General features: G+C 37.6%; 1 protein-coding gene across 1 annotated transcript in view; it reads left to right on the plus strand.

Moving 5' to 3' along the window:
* LOC102027871 (contactin-associated protein-like 3) overlaps nt 1–21,652 on the plus strand; it is a 113,349-nt gene extending 91,697 nt beyond the window's left edge. Inside the window, exons 5-10 of the mRNA XM_005384980.2 lie at nt 4,476–4,679; nt 5,362–5,543; nt 6,725–6,868; nt 10,929–11,190; nt 16,382–16,525; nt 21,429–21,652. Of these exons, the coding sequence (XP_005385037.1) occupies nt 4,476–4,679; nt 5,362–5,543; nt 6,725–6,868; nt 10,929–11,190; nt 16,382–16,525; nt 21,429–21,652 (1,160 nt within the window). The remainder of the gene's footprint in view (nt 1–4,475; nt 4,680–5,361; nt 5,544–6,724; nt 6,869–10,928; nt 11,191–16,381; nt 16,526–21,428) is intronic.
* Nucleotides 21,653–22,789: the final 1,137 nt, after the last annotated feature.

The raw sequence follows: 22,789 nt of genomic DNA on the forward strand, positions 1-22,789 counted from the left end.
GATGTTGCAGTTCTAACTCTACTTTTTTCTATTAACACCACGGTCATGCCTTTTGTACAGCATGCTGAAGCTTTGCTCAGTCTTCACTTGGTGGGAACCTGTGTGTATGTATTAAACCAGCCACTTTTCTCATCTATTAACTGTACTAAAGCACATAGACTGGAACTGCTATGAATACAACATAAACATAGGCATTGAAATTGCCTGGTGGAGCTCTACTAAACAAGTGTAATTTGATGATTCACAGTATTCTTCTGCTATTTCTGTACATCATCATCATGTTTGAAAGTATCATCAAAATAGAACAAAATTAAAAATCTTCTTGCATAAAACTGGAGAACAACCCAAATGGCACACTAGATGGAAATGTCCTAAGCCTCCTAGGGTTGGGTTAGGTTGCACTTTCATACTACATCATTTGCATGTGGTTAACCCATTTCTTTTTTTAACCGTAGCTTTAGCCTTAAAGAATATTAATTTTCTCAGCCGTAGGAATAACCTATCTTCAATGAAACATTTAATGTCTCTGATAGTATCCATTATAGTTTATTACTTAACCCCTATGGAACCCATTTCCTAATTCTACTCTGCTGATGTTGACATTCGCATAGGGTATTAAGTAGAATGGTGATGTTTTACTAGCAACATTTTTTCTTCCTCCTGTTGGTCATTTCCTTTCATCACTCTTGTTTTGCTCATGGCTGCAGTAGCTCTGATGTCTGAGAGTTAGAATTTCTCTGATACTGTGATGTGAGCTCATCCTCCATTACTCTGAAACAACTTCAACTTTACTAACTTCAAAGTGAAACATTCTCTTTGATGAGGATTTTCCATTAGCATACTGTTCCTTCGTGAGGAGGTATTACTCCAAAGCTTTGGCTTCAGGTCAATAGCAGAAACATCAAAGCTCTGAAGGGCCAGTGGGCCACGCAGCTGCCGTGGAATCTCCTGGCACCATTCACTTTTGTAAACACATATTGTTGAGAGTGAGTGACTTTTAGCAAGAAAATACAGACAGATAATGTATCACTACTACTAATATATCACTATTAGTAACTTAAGTCATTCTTTAGAAAGAGTAGAGCTCAACATTGTTTTCTTAGAAGAATTAATTAATATTCAACTGTATTAATTGTATTTATATTATAAACAGTAATATAACATTTTATGGTTCACATTATGAAGAGGTGGTTTGTAGTAGTTGTATTCCAGCCCCTTATTTTTATTTAGGAACTTCGATCATTGTGGGATATGATGGTGCTCTGAGGTATCATCTTTTTCCAGTTTCATTTCACCTATTTTCTTACATTTCATTTATGGTAATGTATTTATTAGCTCTACAAACTTTGTGGGTTTTCATGGTTTCCTTGCTTATCACATGGGCTTTCTCTCTTTCCATTTTTAGACTGGGGGTCAGGTAGATATGGGCACCATGTCAGCGGTCACCTGCACAGCAAAGGCAAGAGCAGAGATGGCCAGGTGCCCCCTCTCAAGCTCTTATTGGGAGTTCTGTCCACTTTCACGAGTTTTCAGCAACCCTCACACAGAGGCCAGTGACTTCCAAATCTGTATTCTCAAACCTGGGTCTGAGGAGCTTTAACCCTGCCTCCCCCTGGTGCGGCCCTTTCTTCTGGTCCTATGAGCATCTACAAGTCAGTTGTCTACTATGGAATTATCAACCTCTCTTCCCCTCTAAAAACATGATGAATCTTCTATTGTCTTCTGTCTCATAGAACAACACCTATGGCAACCTATGAACTCAAGTCTGGTCCTCCTTTCTCAGTACATGTTAATCTGTTCATCCCTCTCTCCAGGTGCAATAGTCTAAGGTGCCTCTCAGCCTGTACCAAATGTCATCCACCTAATTGAGCCAATTGTCTTCTGTCTTGACCTCTCTAGTCTTCACTCAACGCTAAAGTCAGAGTGATTGCTGGACAAATGCAAATTTTATTTTTCAACATGTTGGCAGGAATACCTAAAATATCATAAATGCTACCCAGGGTCCTCATACGGAATACAAAATTGTCATTCTATTATTTGCCTATGCCTTCTGTTGCCTCTATCAAGAACAAGAAAGGGAAGGGAACACACAGTTTCTTAAGCCAGAAATCTCTGGTCCTTGACTTACCTGTCTTTCCTGCTCTCCAAGCTCTTCCACTGAATCACCAAATTCTGATACCCCACTTCAAAATTAGTCCTTATATGATTTCACTTCTCTCTAGCTTCTCTCCGTCCCAACCTGGTGTCACCAAGATTACTGCTATTGCTTGGGGAGGGGTGCAGAATAGGAAATTGAGCCCAGGGCCTTCACATGGAGCTATATTCCCCACCCTTTTAACTTTTTGCTTGGAAACAGGATCTTGCTTAGTCACTAAGCTGCCCGGGCTGGGATTGATTTTGAGATCCTACTGCTTTTGCTTCCCAGAATGCAGTTCTTATTTTAGTTCATTCTGTGTCTACTCATAAGCAATTATTCTACACATTGCACCTTCAGTTACCTTTTAAAACTGTAGATCTGGCTGTATCACTTCTGAATTATATAGTAAATGTATGTATAATTTAGAAAATATCAAACTGTTATTCTAAAGCAGTGTACCATTTTCCCCTTTAATTTCTTTGTGTATCTGTTGTTCAAGCTTCAACTGATTTTGACAGATGTTCTCTTGTATTATCGATGAAACATACCTTCTTTTTGATGGACTGAATGTTTGACCTTTATAGTGATATCATAAGACCCTGTCAGAGATCTGAGAGAAAATGGTGACATTGTAGCTCTGACAAGTGGCAGCAGAAAGATCGAAAACAGTGCTGTTAAAGTCATGCTATCGCAACAAAGTCCAAATAAGAAAAATGTGTGCCTTATTATTTAGGGCTCTCTAGAAACAAAGCCAGCAGGATATCTGGTGTGTATTGGTGAGCAGAGAGTATTTTAAAGAAGACTCACCTGATTGTAGGGCCTGGCAAATCTGAAATCTTCAGGGCAATTCAGCAGATTCCCTGGAGACACAAGGAAGAGTTGAGTTACAGCTCAAGTTCAAAGGCATCTGGAGGCAGAATTTCCCTTAAAAAGCTGCAGCTTTCTTGCCCTTTTAAGGCCTCCTTCAACTGATAGGGTGAAGGCCACCTGCACAGTGGAGGGTGATCTGCTATATGCAGCATCTACTGATTCAAAAGTTATATGGTTAGAATTTGCACAATAGCGTCTAGGTCAGTGCTTCACCACCAGCTAGACACTGTGGCCTAACTGCTGACATGTCGCCATGTCGTTCATCATTTGCAAAAAAAATTACATGTCAGCTTATTGAATATATAGGATTTTTACTCGTATCTAAAGGAGTATTTAATATCTATGGTGCATATGTAGTGTGTTTGTACATATGTAACTTTTTTTGTACATGTGTATCTTTTATAAACCGGCAAAATCTTTACTAAAGTGTTTACATTTGAAAGAATCAAGAAAAGTCAGAATACAAAAATTGGATTATGTCAAATTTAAAAGCATTTCACAGCAAAAGAAACAACTAATAAAGTGAAAAGACAATCAATAGAATGGGAAAAAATTTGCCAGCTGCTCTTCAGATAGAGGATTAATACCTAGAGTATATAAAAGACTCAAAAAGGTTAGACACCCCAAAATAAAAATTCCAGTCATAAAATGAGTGACAGAGATTAATAGACACTTCTTGATAAATGTACAAATGGTCAATAATTACATGAAAACTTGTTCAGCATTTCTGGCCATTAACAAAATGCAAATTAAAATAACACTGAGGTTCCATCTTACCCAAGAAAGAATGGTTATGATAAAAAAAAATATCAAATAACAAATGCTGGTGAGGCTGTGAGGCTGAAAAAGGAACCCTCTTCATTGCTGGTGAGAATGTAAATGCACACAACCACTATCGGACTCAGCAGTTCATTATGGAGTTTCCTCAGAAAACTAAAAGAAATTCCACTCCACCCAACTATTTCTCTTCTAGGTATCTTCCCAAAAGAGTTAATAAGAGCACCGCTGGTGTAGTGGTATCATACAAGATTCCCAAAAGAGTTAATGATATTATATTACAGTGACTCATGCATACCCGTGTTTATAGAGCACAACTTCATAGGTAAATCTTGGAGGCAGCCTATGTATCCATCAACAGATGAACGGATAGATAACATATGATAGTTATACACAATGGAGTAATATTTAACTTAAGAAATATCTTAAAATGCAGAAATTATTATTAGAAATATAGTCTTTTCTGATTTTTAAAAACAAGCAGGAGAAGATATAGACCACTCTAAAGATGGGAGCCCCTGGGAGTAGATTAAGTATTTATTATATCAACTGATGATACTAACAGAAAATATATTATTGTCTGTTTTTTCCTTTCAGTGAACAGACTCTGTGTGTGTTGTTATATATTAAGCCATATATTTTCAAAGTGCTAATGTATAATTAGTATTGGTTTTAATGTCCTTTTTCCTAGGATCTGAGGTGGTTTATTTTGATGGACAAAGTGCTCTGTTGCACAGATTTGATAAAGAATCCATGGCACCAATAAGAGATACTATATCTTTGAAATTTAAAGCCAGGCAGAGCAATGGAATCATACTCCGCAGAGCAGGACCACATGGAAATGACTTTACGTTGGAATTAATTAAAGGAAAGCTTGTCTTTTTTCTTAATCCAGGTAAAAAGCATTTTTACTTTCATGGCAGTAGTTTAAAACATCTGTTCAGAAGAAAATACATGTGTTGGTACTTAATCTTTTCAGTTAGGTAAAGGGACCATGTCATTTATCCAAACTGGAATGCCTTTGGAAGGTAAAAGACAGAATACAAATAGCAACTCTGGGTGGTAGGTACAAAGCAGAATTGTCCAGGAAAACGTGAATGAAAGGGTGAGAGTCTTGGTAACAAACATATGCAGCATGTGTGTATCTCATATATGGCTTATGCAAACAGTGTGTATTTTGACAACTATGCAAGAAGGTTATTATAAATACATTATATATGCTATATTATGGTTATATGTAATCATACATATAAAACTACATCATTCAAAATTATGAGATGCTATTGATAATGTGCTATTGATAATGATGCTACTGATAGTGTTCTAGCAAAGAAAATATGTGCAAAGTAAATGCAAATATCATGAATAATAACAAAAATAAATCATTGAAAAACTACTTCAAAGCTATAGAAATGAATGAAAAGAAATATAACAAAAGATGAAAGATGTGTGCAAGTGGAAAAAGTCAAGTGACAATGATATGGGGTAGAAAGATGGATGCAAATTGTAATGCTGATTTAATAAAGGAAAACAATGAATTTTAGTAAAACTAACCCAATGGGTTTTTCTCTTTTAAGGCAATGCTCATGTGCCACCTACTGATGCTCCTGTGACCCTCACTCTGGGCAGCCTGCTAGATGACCAGCACTGGCATTCTCTCCTCCTCGACATCCTCAGCACACATATCACCCTCACTTTGGACAAACACACTTATCATTTTCATGTAAAGGAATCCAGTTACGTGGATCTTAATTTTGAGGTTAATATAGGGTGTATATTTTAAATGAAAGCATTACCTGGAAAACACTAAACACCATTTCATGGTAATACATAATGCTGACTAATACATGAAAATAGGTATGTCCAGGTATCTCTAAACACTGTATCCCTTATAACAAGACAGTTTATTATTATAGGGCATCCTTTCCACATGAAGTGGAAGTAAGCAGGGGTACTGTTAGGTTTAGTAACTTTTCTACAAATGAGATGCCAAAACAGAAAACAGCGTTATTAAATACATTCCTTTTTATATTCATCTGGTATTTCACATTTGTTGTTTGTCAATAAACAGATACTTAGGGAACTTTTTTTCCTTGTTTTAGTGTAATGCTAATCAATGTAGGATTATCCAGGACCACTCTGTGGAGTTAATCACATGTATACCAGTGTGTTTACTAAACAACAAGAGAGTCAAGTGCACACATATAAATAATTTTTTAACTTTTTAAAGGATTTAACATTGTTTTCCAATGAATTATCAGTGTGTATCTAAATCACGTTATTGAATAACATCTAGTCTGCCATTTATTCATAGGACATTTTAAATGTATGAATGATAAGAGAAAACTAGGAAAGCTGTGCTATCTGTCTAGTGTAGATGGTTTTAATACCATAATATCTACAAAAGACCCTGGTCCTATATTAGTTATCCACAATTTTATTGCCTTGAGTATAACAATAATAGCATCAGATAGATCATACTGTAAAGGTCGGCACCTCACAGTCCTCAGGCCAAAACTGGCCTTTTTTATTGTTGTCTAGAAGTAACTTGTTTTAATAGTTTAAAAAAGATTTTATTAGAACCTTTGCCCATTTTTCAAAACTATTTTCTATGGCTGCTTTGGTCCTACAATGGCAGTGTTGAGTCATGTAGGAGGGACCACAAGAGCTACAAGCCAAAAATGTTGACCATGTGGCTTTTTACAGAAAAAGTTTGCAAGCTCTTTTAAGTTTGTATGCAAAAGATGAAACCAGAAACAAAGCTACCAAAAATGTCATAGGAATAGAGGTTTCGGTCAAAACTAAATGTTGAAATGTAAGGTAATGCAAAAAGGATTTGTGATGAATATTTAGTTCTATACCTGTTCTTCATAAATGTTCTCACAATACGACCAGAAAATCACTAAACCATGTTATTTATGTTATTTTTTTCCTTCTAAGATCAGCTATGGAGGGATTCTAACTCCCAAAGGAGCACTGGGATTCTCACATAAAAACTTCCATGGATGTTTAGAAAATCTTTACTATAATGGAGTAAATATTATTGAGTTGGCCAAAAAACACAAAACAGAAATCTTCACTATGGTAAGAAAGCTTAAAAAGGAAGGAAGTAAAAAGAATTTTTTTTCTTTTTTTGCATATAAAAATATTTTTTAAATTATCCAATTAATATAATATTTTAAAGATCAACTTTTACTTTTTAAATATTTGTCATTTAATATAATAATTTTATACATAAAAATATATGCCTTGTTGGCATATGGTTATTTCAATATGAAATAAAATAACTTCTTATTTTTTGCATGGAAATCTGAAAATATAGCTCATTCTTGTGTATTATTATTCTCAGGAGAACAAATACTTTGTAAAATTCCTAATTAATTACTCATTGATTAATTGGAAATGCTTCCAGATCAGTCAATAAACTTTTCGTGTTTAAAATTAAAAATACCCAAGTTAGAGGGCAAGTTCCTGTTTATTGTCAGCAGATCTTGGAAATGCATTAGGAATATTTATTTGTATTGGTTTGAAAAATGTTTTCTCTGTTGTGATGTGCTGTAAGGAGTCGGCTTTGGGATTGTAGGACCAAAACCTGAACATATCTTTGGCTGTGGGCCAGCATGCCAGAATATAATACGTCACTTGGTCACATGAGAAGGTGAAAAGGGGAAAATAACCATGAGGTCCATGAATCTTCCAAGGTTGGCGGGAGCGGGGGCAGGGGAGATGCATCTGACGCTTACCCTGAACGCTACCATGCTAAGATAATACGAATAGAAACTATCATCAAGATGCCTGAACAGAGAAACACCAAAGGAAAGACAGATAAGAAGGCTCCGAAGAGAGCAGGTAACTTTCACAAGATTAAAAATAAGTGAGAAGGCAAGAGGTAAATGCAACAGGCTTTTATCTAAAGTTCCTGCTCATGGAGAATTGGAAATATTTAAATATTTCTTGAACAGGAAGGAGAAAAAGACACTGCATTTCAGAAATCAGCTTCACTGGAGGTGCTTTATGCAGAAACCATCCAAATACAAAGATTAGTTTGGCCAAAGGGCACCTGTGTCACGAATTGTAATGTAACATCTTCTGAAGTTTTATTTGCCAACCCCTGATGTAAAGAAGAATCTTTCATCCCCTTCCTAACCTCTTTGGGGTTGTTGCCCAAAGTTCTGTTAGTGAGGTAAAGAGGAGTGACCTAGGCCTTATCATACAAGGAGCCAAAACTATTTGAGAAGAGTGGACACCACTTCCATACAGCATTTTATATAATTCTGGATTATTAATGGATTTATTGGTGGAATTATTAACTGATTATAGCCAATTAGGAGAACCACAGTTATCCTGATGTCTCTGGAGTCCTGAATGAATATCATCCCAAAGAAAACAGTTTATTTTTTAATTTTTTAATTTTAGTCTTAAAGATAAAGGAACCAAAACATATTAACAAACACACAGACATAAACGAAACGACACAAAAACAACAGAAAACAGTTTATTAATTATGTTGTATAGAGATGTTGCAATGTCTTACTTTTAAACAAAAACAAATGAAAAGAGAACTCTTTCCAAATGGTATATATACAGGCATATTAGATGTAGGAAGTGGACTCTGAGAGATGGTTCAGTTTTATGTAGACTTTATAAAAATATAAAAACAGTTGCTTCAATATGTAAAAGGAAAATATTTATAACTTGACATAATCTGTGGCTGGAATTGGCTCATCTGGCTAACAGTCACTCATCTATGGCAAGAAGCTTTGCATCTTTGTCGGGACAGGCAGATGCCATCAGAAAGACAAGTCAAGGGATCCAGACTGCCCTGAGTGCGGTGTGTGAGACCTTGCTGCATCATGTGGTGAAACCAAAGAAAGAGGGGGCAGGGGATAGATCTAGCATTGGCCAGTGTGCAATTTACTGGGGAGGGTTACTGACAGGAACATGATCTGAGGGTGGCAGCAAGACCAAGTGGATCTCTGGAATCTGGATCAGAAATAGAAATGTATATGTTGATCAGGACAAGTGATTTCATCCAAACCAGAACACACCTGGCTTATTTTAAATGAATAGAAAAGAATCAGGCATATTCCTGGTACCCAGGTTGGGTAATAAGCTTCACTTACCACTGCAATGACTGTTGCTATCTATAGTTTTCTTTGAAACTATACCATGGTTTCCTTTGAAAGTATAGGAAAGACCAACTCAGGTTATTTTGGGGTAACCGTTGAGGTTATGAATCAATATGGCTGCATTTATGTCAAGCTGAATCCATACAGTCAGGAAATCTGAAGCTGAAAAAAAAATAAAAATATCATGCAATAACCCACTGATTAAATTTATTTTTTTAATTTTTTATTTTAAAAATAAAAAGAGAACATTAACAGACACTCATTTACAAAATAGCAAAAGAACAATATAAACCACTGATTAAATTTAGACCATGAAATATTCTCTTTTAAGCTTTTTGAATTTAATTATAGCAATTTTTTATGATAAAAGCCATTTCACTCTCAAAATATTTTAAAAAGTCTAGAATGAATGCTTTGGTTTTTATATATACTAATACAGTAATACATAGTACCTGGACTTTTGAAAATGAAAACTGAGTCATGTTAGCATATTAGGACAGTATTTTTTTTAAATATAGTTCTGTTTTGCAGTTACTTTAATCCCCACATCAGTGATTCTTAAATGTGGCTTTCTATTGGAAATACCAGGGAGATTTAAAATATACTGTTACCTGAATCTGCTCCCAGAGATGGGATTTAATAGATATACTTGTGGATTTTTTTGGTTGTTTATTTGTTTTTATTCTGAGCCTTATGCGTACCGAGGCAAACGAGCACTCTACCACTCAGCTATATTTCCAACCCTGATTGGGGTTTTTATAACCTTTTAGTGAACTGATCATTCAGCAAAACTTGAGAACTACTACCCTAGATTACCTATTTTACTTGGTAGTGCTTTTCTCCCTAAAATCATATACGGTATATTAACAGAAATAGTTGAGAGAAAATTTCAGTTAGAATCAGAATTGCTTTTTTCCCACTGAAATTCATATGTATAAATCAATACCCAAGAATTATTCCTTCAACCACCCAAAATAAGAAAAATACATTGAAAAAATACTAAGATGGGACTTGCTTTGCCAGATGTTAAAACGTACTGACAGATGCTGTACTTAAAATTAGCATGGTGGTGGATGGAAGTAGACAACTCAGTCGAACAAAGCAGAGATCCCAGAAAGATTTGTCTATACACAAAATTATTAGTAACAAGGCATGTGGTTCAGTTTGGTAGAAAAGAGATGAATTAGCTCATAAACTCTGCTGGAACAAACAATTGTCTATATGGTAATAAATAAACCTGGATAATTATTATATACACACTAAAAACTAGATTTGAAGAGGATGAGAAGCAAATGATAACAATTCTTGGAAGAAAGTCTGTGGGATTATGTTATATGAAACATTCCATTAAAAAGATTTGAAAGTCAGAAGCTATACAAGAAAATATAGACATGATTGGTTGTATAAAAATTTAATAATGTTTTCATGCTAAAATACCATTAAAAACTTTGTATATAGCTATTAGATATGATAAGACATTTTTGGAACACTGTAAAAATATAATTTTCCAAAGGTTAAATAATACGACCTATAGAAATACCAAATAAGCATGCATCAAATGTATAATCAACCTATTAATTAATGAGAGCATAAGCAACATAATGAAACTGGCACAAAAGAGCTTTGAAGAAGTGCTATTTAGGAAAGACTAAATATTTAGGAGAAGAGTCTGAGAAAATGTAAATGTGTGGTTCATTATTGTTTCCCTAGCTCTAGCAGACAGCCTGGGAAATAACTGACATAGAGTGAGCTCTTATTATATTACATTATATTAAGATTCCTATGCTAATACTGAAATATAGAAAAGTGGAGAACTTCACAAATAAAAGACCTGGGTAACTCTACCCAATTATGATCATGTCTATGTTGGAAGATAAATTTCTTTGATTTGAACTGTATCAGACAGACTACATAATACTGGATTGAAAAATGTAAATCTTTGCAAAATCAATCTTTAATTGTACAGAGTCACCACTCCAAAATTTCCTAACATGTTCTCTTTTTTTAATTTATAGGGAAATGTGTCCTTCTCATGTCCACAACCACAGGTTGTCCCCGTGACTTTCTTGAGCCCTGGGAGTCATCTGGCTCTGCCAGGCAACTCTGGGGAGGACAAAGTATCTGTCAGTTTTCAGTTTCAGACATGGAACAAGGCAGGTCAGCTGCTTTCCAGGGAATTTTGGCGTGGCTCTGGAAGTTTTGTCCTCTTTCTTAAGGATGGAAAACTTGAACTGAGTCTCTTCCAGCCAGGACGGTCCTCAAGGAACATCACAGCAGGTAACATATGTGTTCCCACACCCTCCAACAACCAGGAGGAGACTCTAGCACTGTAAGTCAGTAAGTGTGGTAATGAGATACTTGATGCCCTTACTTGGGATCTGGAACTGAATTACCATTTCCTTTTGGGTGACTCCAAACTATTTATGTGAGGGGCTCGTTATGCATCACTACAGTGATCTTTAACCTACAATGATCATGTTGAAGAAGTGAGAAATGCACATTTCTGCAGACACATTCTCAGTATACACAAAAATAGGTAATATACCTAAGCTCCATTTCCTGAAAAATGTATACTTCACCTCCATTCCAAAGAAATATAGAGGGAACCTCATGAAGCAAACACTGAGACATTTACCTTTCTTCCCTTGTTCCATTCTTCCCATGTTCCACCCCCCTCTTCTTTCTTATTCTTGAAGAAATATTCTATACATGGTAGGCAATTGATGCCAGCAAATACCCAGAATTCTTCTTTTGTTGATGGCTGATTCATTTTTTAAGATAGCTTGCCACCGGGGAAGAATCTCAGCTCCTGTACTTACTGCTCTTCTGAAGGAAAATCCCTGAACACCCTAAGCCTCAGCTGGTTCTGTTGGTGAAATGGTAAACCTCAGGTCTTTGCAGGAGAAAAACAGGGAGGAAAATCTGATTTTATTAGCATAATGCACCCCCAACAAGCATAATGCACCTCTCTCTTGCCTTCATCTTCCATCAAGGGCCTGTGGTTGTTGAGAACATGCTTGGCCTGCTAGGCTAGGTGTTCAAATCCTCATAAGACAAAACTAGCAAGAGATTGATTCTGATGTTCTGAGTGTTATGGAAAAATGTGGTACCTACAAAGCTGATTGAATTTTCTTAATTGGATTGGCAAATGTAAGACAAGACTGAGTCCTAAATCAGCATCATACCAAAATCAGCATCTGAACCAATGGGAGGGAAAGTTTAAGAAAGAAGAAAGGGCAGAAGAAAAGATATATGTCTTCATTGATACCAGGTAGTTATCATACTTAAAAAGATAATGTGTTTGGCTAGAGGCATACTTGACTAGACTGCCGCTGAATATTGCTTTTGAAAGTAGGATGTTGAGACCTATGAAGAAAGAATTTAGAGAGTGGGACCTTATTTCAGTACTTCTGTAATAATCCAGCAAGCTCAGATGTTAGAATCTGTCCCCACCCACCTCTGATCCCAAGTAAAGAGAGAATGAAACACAGGTATTTAGACAGGATATATAGTCTATTCTTTCTCTTCTAAAAGTGAAAACTATTTTTTGTTTCTTCACAGATAATATTTTCCCCACATAAGTAAAATATCATGAGCCATACAATATACAGAATGAATATTTGTCAAAGATTTTATTTAACTCATTAATTAATAAAGAAACCAGTGTTGGGGGAGTAAAGAGAAAATCAACTGTCAACTTAGTGAATTTTCTTCACAAGGTAGAAAAGAATAAAATAATTCTGTTATGGAAAAAGTCTTAAACCAGACTGTGCTTGTAAGGAACGTGAAATGAGGCAGAGACCACTTGATAGGCTTTTGTGGAAGCAACAAGGCACATGGTTTAATGCCTGGGTGCAGGCAGACAGAGGGTGATGAGGCCATCTGTAGGGAACAAAGAGAAGTGGGCCCTTTTTATAGGGATTGAAAGAAGGCAAGGAACATTAGGCAGGAAGATGTTATTAAACATTAGTGGTCAAAGTTCTCTGGCTGTCTTGCACCTCAGTGGGCAGAGTCCTTGAGGCATCCAGTGTAAATTCTTGGGTGTCTCTAGATGTCTTGGGATTTGCAGTATTCCTTGTCCTTCTTATCTCTTTTACGACATCCTATGTTTGCTGATGACAGCCTCAGTGCTGAGCTGAGTCTCCACTGAGAAAAGTGCCTCTGCTGGCAAACAGATTGGGGGCTGGGAGAGTCATGTCCCATTTCAGCCTTACAGTGCCGAGCATGTCAGGTGATTGCTAATGAGACTATAAAGACAGAGAGAAACCTCATCTTTTATGTAGCCAGCCAGATAGAATCTATTACATGCATGCCCTTAAGATGAAAGAAAACTTGTCTTCAAGTAAGAGGATTGTCAGCAATCTATCCTAAATTTACTTGGTAGTTGGGAGGCCATTTGTAATAACTCATTGCCTTTATAAAAAAACTAAACTAAACTAAACTGAACTGAAGTGAGCTAAACAAAACTAAAACTCCCCTGTCTCTTGAACAAACAGGTAATTACAAGTTGAAGCCAGCACCTAAGTTAAACACTCATAGTGACACGCACAATCTTCAAGGGAAGTATCCCTGGGCTGTAGAACCAGAAAGAGACTAAACAAATTTTTTGTAGAGATTTTAAAACTTATTGTAAAATTAAATGCTTTTAAAGGATTTGTACACATCTTTTAAAAGAGGCAGAGAAAGAATTTACAACTGCAAGTTATCTAAAGGAAATTTTCCAAGAAAAGTGAGGATGAGTGAAAGTCTGTCACTAAGGAAGTTTTTTGTTTGCATATTTTCTTTTCACATTTATATAAAGCCAGTTCAAAAAGTAAGTCCAACCATTTAAGAAACGAACTCCAAGAACTGCATGTTTATAATCAGAAGAGGAATGCGGAAATGAGATAACAAATAAGTGCAAACCTAGCAAAATTTGTCAATATCCACAGGCAGAGGGAAATCAATTGTTATTTCCCAGTACAGAGAGTGTATATCTATAGAGAAATGTTATTTGCATTACTGCCTTCTACAAATTAATTTCTATCTATACACAGTTGTAAAATAACCTAGTCAAAGATAAGGTTTACAGGCTTATGAAATCAGATTTGTCCTTCCATTGGAAAGATACTCTGTAATCTCTTTTGTCAGTTTCAAAGACTGTCCACTTTTTTCCTACAGTAACTAAACTGTATTGCTAATGTTTTGCATATATTCTAGATGCAATAAAGTACTGAACAAGCATTTTCCCCAGTTCTGGTTTGCACAATAACTAGAATTAAATAAAATAAAACTTCTAAAGCAGCATAGACATTCTGCTTTAGCTCATGGCTTTGTGAGAGTGATATTTTTCCTCTGAATTTAAAATACTGTCATTCTTAACCAAATTACCTTTATATGAAAACATGATTACAATAGTGTCTAGGTTCTGGACAATTAATTAATTTAATAAATTGTCATTAAAATGTTTATAGATGTACCATATCTGATTCCTCTGGGTGTAAACTATAACCAGTGACCAATTATAACCTCAAAGATAAAAAAGAAAAGAAAAAACATTATTTGGATGCTAAATGATATTTAAAAATCACTTATATGAAGATGTACTTTCATATGTCAAACTTTTTTAATGAGAGCATTACTAAAACCGCACAGTTATAAAAAGAACATGTCAAAGATTTTATTTAACTCATTAGTTAGTGAGGAACAAGTACTTTGTTACAGAAAATTCAAAGGAGAATTCAGAGAATCTCAGAGAAGTAAGCAACAAACTAGAGTGAATCTATTTTTTTTTTATTTTAAAGACAGTAGTAAATGAGAAACAAACAAACAAAAGAACAGTATCATACAGTGAATTTATATATGACATAAAACAAGATTAGTCCCTGAGATGAGGTTGGGTTAGGCAGAAGGGAGGAGAATCCTCCCTCTTGTTATATTCCCACCAATTAAAATTCACTCATTGTCTATGGACAATGACAATTTGCATACTTTGATTTTTCTATAATTTACAGAGTGGTAAAACAACTCAAACAGGGTGAAAGGTACCGAGGCCCATGTAATCAAATAATCCCAGACATTGTGTTTAGATGATGTTACTTTTATCTCAGAGACGTTTTGTGATCCTGGATGATCTCAAAGTACAGTGTTTCCCTGTTACATTACTCTTACCATTTCTGTTTGTGCTACATGCATGACTGGAGGGCTAAAAGGGAAAGCTGAAATATTAACATTAATTGAGCACAGATTCCTTTTACTAATTAGCAGGTCTCCTAAGACTATTACCTAAAATGTTGAATTTGTATAAAAATTCCCACTAATTTAGAGTTTATTGTGATAAAGTTGATTCCTGCAGATCTTGGCCTAATTTTAAACTCCAGCACAATGTTAATTTAATAGGCTAATTTTAGTAGGCTAACTTTTAACCCATTTTTGGACATGTATCTTTGACATATTACCAGATGAAAGAAAATATAGATACAGCTAGTGATTTCAAAGATTTTAATATTTTAATTTATCATTAAAGAGAATTCTTTACACTTCCATGTCATTTTCAAAGATTCATTGCACAGCTAATATTAAGAATAATAGAATAATATGCATATGAATGTAAATATATAAATACAGTGTACTTATATATAATGTATACTCTAGTTGTTTCCAGTATTTTAAATCAAATATTAAATAATGATGCTTAAAATATGCAATTTACTTATAATTGTAATGTGTTCATTTAGAGAACACATGAACATATGTTGAAGATTTTACTTACCTCATTGAAAATGAAGAAACTAGTAAGATGTTATAAAGGAGATGTTATAAAGATGTTCAAAGGAGAATGTATAGTACTACACATATAGGCAGATAAACAGTGCCAAAATGAGTTTATTAACAGATATGAAACAAACCAATAAACAAATATGTATATCTCACAGGCACGGTAATTTGCATTTCTATGGACAAAAATAATTTTACATCAGTGTTAGTTTTCTACAATTTACAGAGTTTTGAAATAGCTCAAACATAAATGTGCATTTACCTGAATGCGTGCTCACATGGACACTCGGTGATCCTTCCCCATTTCAAAGCCTTTCACAAGTGTTCTTTGCTCACCTTTACTAACTCTCTTGATTCTTTGAAAATAGCTCTTTCTGTTAGATGTAGTAAAGTAAATTATGCACTTGAAGACTGAACTGAACTGTACTTTGTAACCTCACTGGTAAAGATGTTTGACATGTATATTTGATAATTAAATTTTGGGTGTTAAACACATTCTCATTCTTTAAATTCTTTAGAAGGAGCAATATTTTCAGTCATGCATTATTATCATAACAAATGAAATCTTTCCACTAAACAAAAGTAATTTTTTCTCAGTGGCGTACAGACCCATAAATACTTTTCTGACTTATTCAGTGATCTGAAAAATTATTTTCAACTTTTTATGAAGTTCATAATTACAATTGTCCTTGATGAATGTTCGTTCCTACAGGCACTGGACTCAATGACGGGCAGTGGCATTCTGTGTCCTTCTCCGCTAACTCGAGCCACGTGACTGTGGCGGTGGATGGCGAGGCAGCTGGGCAGCCCCTGGTGACCAGGCCGATGGGATCAGGCGGTACCTATCACTTCGGAGGTGAGCAAGGGCAACTCCACCACACTGGCATGGGACCCTCGCCATCTTCGTTGGGTCTCTGGTGAAATTTAAATTAATAGAAATGATTTATCTCTTTTTTATGAAGTAATTATCTTTGAGCTTTTAATGAATATAAAAAGTTTAACTGTTCTAATACAAATATAAATAGCTGCAGAAAGTTTATGTGCTATTTAAGTAACTTTGTAATTCCACTCAACATTGAAAGAAAATTCTCTGGATTCACATAATAAACCAGAAATAAGTGGAATTTTTAAAGCTTTAAATGTCATAATTAAATCTCTATAACAGATATTTTAAATATTTAGCAGTTTAACTTGTAAAAATAAAGCAGATCATATTGGTTTAAGTCATTGATTTACATAAAAACATATTTATACATTTTAATCTATAGAACTGAATCATTAGTACACAGCTCAATTTATAGATAAATGGATTATTTTAAAATAAGAAGGAAGTAATAGGAAGTATCAGAGTAGCTGTAAGGAACTTTGCAAACATTGGAAATAATAAAAAGAATTAATAGGAGATAAGCATATTAAATGAATCTATAGCAAAAACTGATGTGACACTGGCAAAAAGACACTACAAGGTCCTGAGTTCGAATTCCAATGCCAATAAAAGTAGGATTTACATTGGCAGAAAAGACTGATAAAAAACACAAAAACAAAACAGAAAAACAAAAGACTGAATTTTTGTGTCTTCTTAAATTGTATATGTTGAAAATTTAGCCCCTAAGGCGGTAGTATCAGGAGTCTTTGGAAAGTATGATTATTGCCTCCATGACTTAATAATCGTGAGAGTCTCAGTAGGATTAGTGTCCTTCATAAATGAGATCACAGAAAACTCTACTCTTCTTTCTGCCATGTGAGGATACAGCAAGCAGATGATCAGTTATAAGCCAGGAAGCAGACTTCCACCAGAATGCAAATCTCCCTGAGATTGAACTTTATACTGTACCTTCTTGCTTCCAGAATTGTGATAAACATTTGTTGTTTAAACTTCAGGAATAACAATTTCTCCAGAATTATTAGGATTGAGACATTTCAGTCTGTGGTATCCTGTTATCCCAGCCTGAATTGACTAAGACAACTGCTTGGCTAAAGAATTAGAAATGGATTGGTTTTTGACTGGAAAGAAAATTTGGCAATTTGCTTATAAGAAGAACCAAAAAAATAACAGTACCTTGCCATGGATCCTAGAAGCTACTGTGAGACACTTTGGGAGTCCAAAGTGGGGCTTATGTACCTGGGAAACAAAGTCCAACACCATGTGAGGAAATCATCACAACAGAACATGGACACTAAAGTGCCTTCTTATCCTTTGTATCACCACGTGAGGAAGAGAACAAGTTTTTGATTATACAGGAAGTCCCATGATGAATTTCCATACAGACAGCCACTTTTCAGTACACACTTAGTGAAAACCTAAACGTTCATGTGTCACTATTTAATTCAATTATGGGTAATTTTTGCTGGAAATCATAGTATACCCCTCCTTCTGTTGTGTGTCCAAGTACCTGTATTGGCTGCCTAGGCTGGAACCCAGGGCCTCACAAGTTGTAGTCAAGTGCTCTAAAATTGAGCTATACCTCCAACTCAGCCCTCTTCTTTAATATAATAAAAAATCATATGTAAACAGAAATATAAATCTAGTTAAAAAACTTTTTAAATGCAATTCTATACATTTCCTTCTGCCTCATCACTTGTGGTATTTCACATAGAATATGTACATTTCCAAGTATATGGCCTCGCACATTCAAAGGTTTCCCTGAGCTATTCTCTGTTGTGCAGTGTGTATTTACACTGTTAAAGCAAATTAAAATGCCCTCGCAAATCCCTGAGCAAAGCCAGTTAAGCCTCATAAGTGAACCTTACCTTGCTTAATTTGCAAACAGAAGTTTAACTTGAACTATTTTTTATGAATTCCTGTATTAAAGAAAAATCAAACTCAAAGCAAATCAGTCGAAAGCCACCACCTAACTTATAGAACTAGGGAATTTCCAGGCAAACACACGTAATGTGGCAACTGTATAACTAAAGGTAAGCAACTCTATATTTTTCCTTGTCTTATTTTTGTTTTATTTCTTTCTTGGCTTTCCTCCGTGTTTGTCCTGTAAACCTCAGCCCCTCCCATTCTCTTAGTGGAGCCCACGCACCAGGTCTCGTCTGACAGCCCCATTCATGAATCATGGTTAGCTCAAGTAAACTCTTCAAATTTTATTGTGCCTCAATTTGCTTTTTAATAATTTACACTTAGATCTCCAGTAAGATGCTGTTCTCCTCAGAGCAAACACAAAGTAAAACCAAAGAGCTTAAGATTTTTAAGATCTCAAGAAGCTGATTTGATTTATTTTGAATGAATGATAATGTAGAGTCATAGGGAGAGAGAGAGAGAATATAGTTTTCCATGCCAATTTTTTCTACAGAACAAAGTTAACTTTAGAAATAATAACATTTCTAAAATTGTTAGTGATCTGAGAAATTTTATGTGCTGAGGGTGATGCTGAATTAAAGATTTTTGAGTTACAAAAGACCTCTTATATCTGCTCTCAGCATAGGTGATACTAACAACTACCTGTACTGAAATTTTTCTAAACCAAATGCAGAACAGTAGGCTGAGCAGGGATGGTCTTCATTAGAATGAGGGCTAAAATCTGTATGATGGAAACACATGATGGAGTTGGATCCACACAGCTTTGTTTCCACACCCACTCCCCCAAGTGGAAGAGGTCCAAAAAGAAACTGAAATAAACAAGGGGAAATGTGGAACATGGTACTTTTGAAGAATGTGTATTCATATATATTCCCAGTTCTTTGAGAAAATACTCGATAATATCTCTGAACACAAACATATGAAAGCAAACAATATCTCACATAGGAATACGTAATATTTTATGGTAGGCAAATGACTCCAAAAGATGTCCTAATTCCTGGAACCTTTGAATAAAGAACTTCACAGTATATGGTCATAGACATTAGCATGGGGTGAAGACCCTGAATTATTGGGTCGAGTCCACTGTAAATATATGAGCATACATAAGATTTGACTCTTGTTGGGGGCAGAAAAGACACAAGAGAGGGGTGGCAGGGGGTAACTGGGGAGATCAGCAGCAGGAGAATGTCTGCTGTTGATGGTCTAGAACATGGACCCAGTAATGTGCCTAGGCAGGCAGACAGCCTAAAGGGGTTGAGGAGGGCCGCATTCACACTTGCATGAAGAACTGAATTCTCCAAATCCCTGGATACTCCTGGAAGTTTATTTTCCCCCCAGACCTTCCATTTAAGAGCCCAGAGTGGCTGTCACCTTGATTTTGCCTTGTGAGATTCTAAACAGAGCAATTGGTCTTATCCACCCGCACTTCTAAACTGAAAGGATGAATAAGATTGTTTGATGCCTCTGAGTTTGTAGTAATTTGTTACAGCAACAATGAAAAACAGATACACAGTCCAATCTCCAACTTCATTTACCTACATACTTATTGAGTTCAAAACACGGGCCAGGGGCTGGGGATTTAGCTCAGTGGCACAACGCCTGCCTGGCAAGCGCAAGGTCATGAGTTTGAGTCCCAGTACCGGGAAAAAAACTAAACCAAAACAAAACAAAACACTGGCCAATGGCCAAGTGGAAAATGTTTTCTCAAACACACCCGGAGAATATGCTGAAAAATACCCACAAAGGTTCAGGGCAGCTGGTTTCAACAGAAATGCAAAATGCTAGAGGCAATTTTTAGTGTGTTCTTTTGTATGGACTACATGTGGTCTCAGAGCTAAAGTAATGTACATGATCATGAATCATATACCGAACAAAGGTATAAAAATACTAAGGCTAACCCAGACTATACATACATATATATATTGTCTCTCTATATATATTGACAATATATATATATATTGACATAGAATGAGTTCATGTAATAGTAAAAGATTTATATGTGGTAGGGTTAATTATACAACCACATTTAAGAAGTGGCAAGGGAAAAATAGAAGGGTTAAACATTACCATATTACTAGCAGTTGTCCTGGGGATGGGGGGTCAGAGAGGAGCTTAATAATTTTTTCCTTTGTGCTTGCTTTAATAAGTTTTCTACAGGGAGCTCCGGTTACTTGGGCAATAGAAAACAATGAAGTTATTTTTCAAGTGCCATCCAGCTCCTCTGATCACAGGCAGTCTTTGCTCCCCAGCTGGTCTGTATGTCTGAGCACAAGGCCTGAGCACAGAGCTTCCCAGCCCAACCTGCCTAGGGCCAAAGTCCTCGATGGTGGCTTGTTGCACACCTGGCCTTTCCCCACCCCTGGTTGGCCTTCCGGGTGCACCTGCTAGGACACGGGGTTGTAGTTCAGCTCCTTTTGCTCCTGCCCCAGCCCAGCCTGATGAGGAAGAGAGACCCCTGGGGGAAGTCTCCAGCTCTCTCCCATGACGCTCTGGGACTCAGCTTTTCCTCTTCCCTCTGGCCTCGGCTCACCCTGTCTACCTCCACACCCGGGGCAGATGGGGCGGGCAAGTCATGAGCAGCGGGCTACTTTCCCCGGGGCCTGAGGACACAGCCAGAGCTAGCCCAGGAGGTGCCTGCTGTCTGATGGCCTTGACTGGACGTCATCTTAGCTCGGCAGAGCCCAAGACAAGAATTCTTTGCGGAGGTAATCCAAGGAGCCAGAATTAGGGGGCAGGAAGAGTGTGAAGGAGAAAAAGCAACATAAAGATCACATTATGAAGTCAGCACTGCTGGCCTAAGGAGGGAACTCTCAGAGGCGGCTGTCTTCCCGGCCTCACCCCAGAGCTCCCTCCGCAGGCCTGCCTCTCTCAGGGGCTCTGGGCCCCCCCTGACCTATCGTCTGCAGCCCTCTGCCTGCACCCTGCCTCCTCCTGTGTCCTCGGCTTCCAGGAATTGGTCAGAACACTAGCCCCGATCTTCCTCTGCCACCTCATGCCCAAGACTACCTGCACCCGCGCACCACACCCTCCTGTGTCCTTCCCCGCACTCAGCCAGACCCCAGCCCAATTCACCCGACCACGGCCTTCACATGCCCCTTTCCGAACTCAGTTCAGGCCTACCATGGTGGCACCTGCCTGTCACCTCAGCTAGTGGGAAGCGGGGGTAGTGGGTGACAAGTGAGGCAGGAGGATTGAATGTTTGAGGCCAACCTGAGCTACTTAGCAAGACCCTGTGCCAGAACAAACAAAAAATAAGAATAAAAAATAAAAAGGGCTGGGGATGCAGCTTAGTAGCAGAGTGCTTGCCTAGCGTGTTCCAGGCCCTGAGTTCAATCCTCAGAACCGCAAAAGAAACCAAAACAAAACTAAAACCACAAGTCTGGTCCTTTAGCAGCTTCCTGGGCTCAAGCCAAAGCCCACCCTTAAGAGGCCACGTGGGGGCCTAGCCAGCCGCCCCAGTCCCGTCACCGCACTCCTCCACGGCTGAGAACTCGTCACTCCCACCCTGGTGCAGTCTCACCCTCTGCCTTTGCCCTTGCTTCCTCTCTGCCAGGAGGGGATCCTGGCTTCTCTTTCTGGTTAGCACCTGTTCTTGGAGTCCTCCCTGGTGAAAGCCTCCACCTGCATCTGCATCCTTGCAGACAATGATACCAACTGTAACCCATCCATTGCTTCCCCCCACCACAATTCAAGAGCTCCAGGAGTAGAGGTGGCCCGGCACTGCGCAGACTAGGCTTGTTGGGACAGGAACCCCAGGCCTGGATTCTCCAGGCTGGCGGGAGCAGTGCCAGGCAAACTCAGCCCTCGCCTGAGGCTAGTGCATTAGCTCTGGCTTCCAGAGCAGGAACCCAGCCAGCCACCCGCCCAGGGTCACGCCCTGCGTCTGGCCTCACCTTCTCCCTGTGTCCCTGCCAACTCAGGGAGGGGCTCAGGGTGGGACTCCCCAGAGGAGCCAGGAGGGAACCCAGCCCCTGAACTGGCCCAGGCTACAGCCACCTGGGACCGCAGGCTCTGGCTGCGACCTCCTCCATCCAGATGGTTGGATTTAGGGAGGCTCCTCCTCACAGCCCGAATTTGAACCAGACCTCCTGCCATTTGCGGTCTGTGCTCAACTTTCCACCACTGCTGCCTCCCAACAATTAAACACATTTAATCATCCAATAGTTAAATCAGCTCCCTGGACCTCAAGCTAGCTCCCCTGCTGCCTTCCCAGGCCTGGAGTTGTTGGCATCTGTGCTTCCAGAGCCTTGGGCAGGGCTGTTTGACTCCATTCAACTCAGCAAACACATGAGAAGCACTCTGTCAACAAGA

The sequence above is a fragment of the Chinchilla lanigera genome, unplaced genomic scaffold (assembly GCF_000276665.1).
Source record: "Chinchilla lanigera isolate Chin_1 unplaced genomic scaffold, ChiLan1.0 scaffold00021, whole genome shotgun sequence".
NCBI classification, from domain to species: Eukaryota; Metazoa; Chordata; class Mammalia; order Rodentia; family Chinchillidae; genus Chinchilla; species Chinchilla lanigera.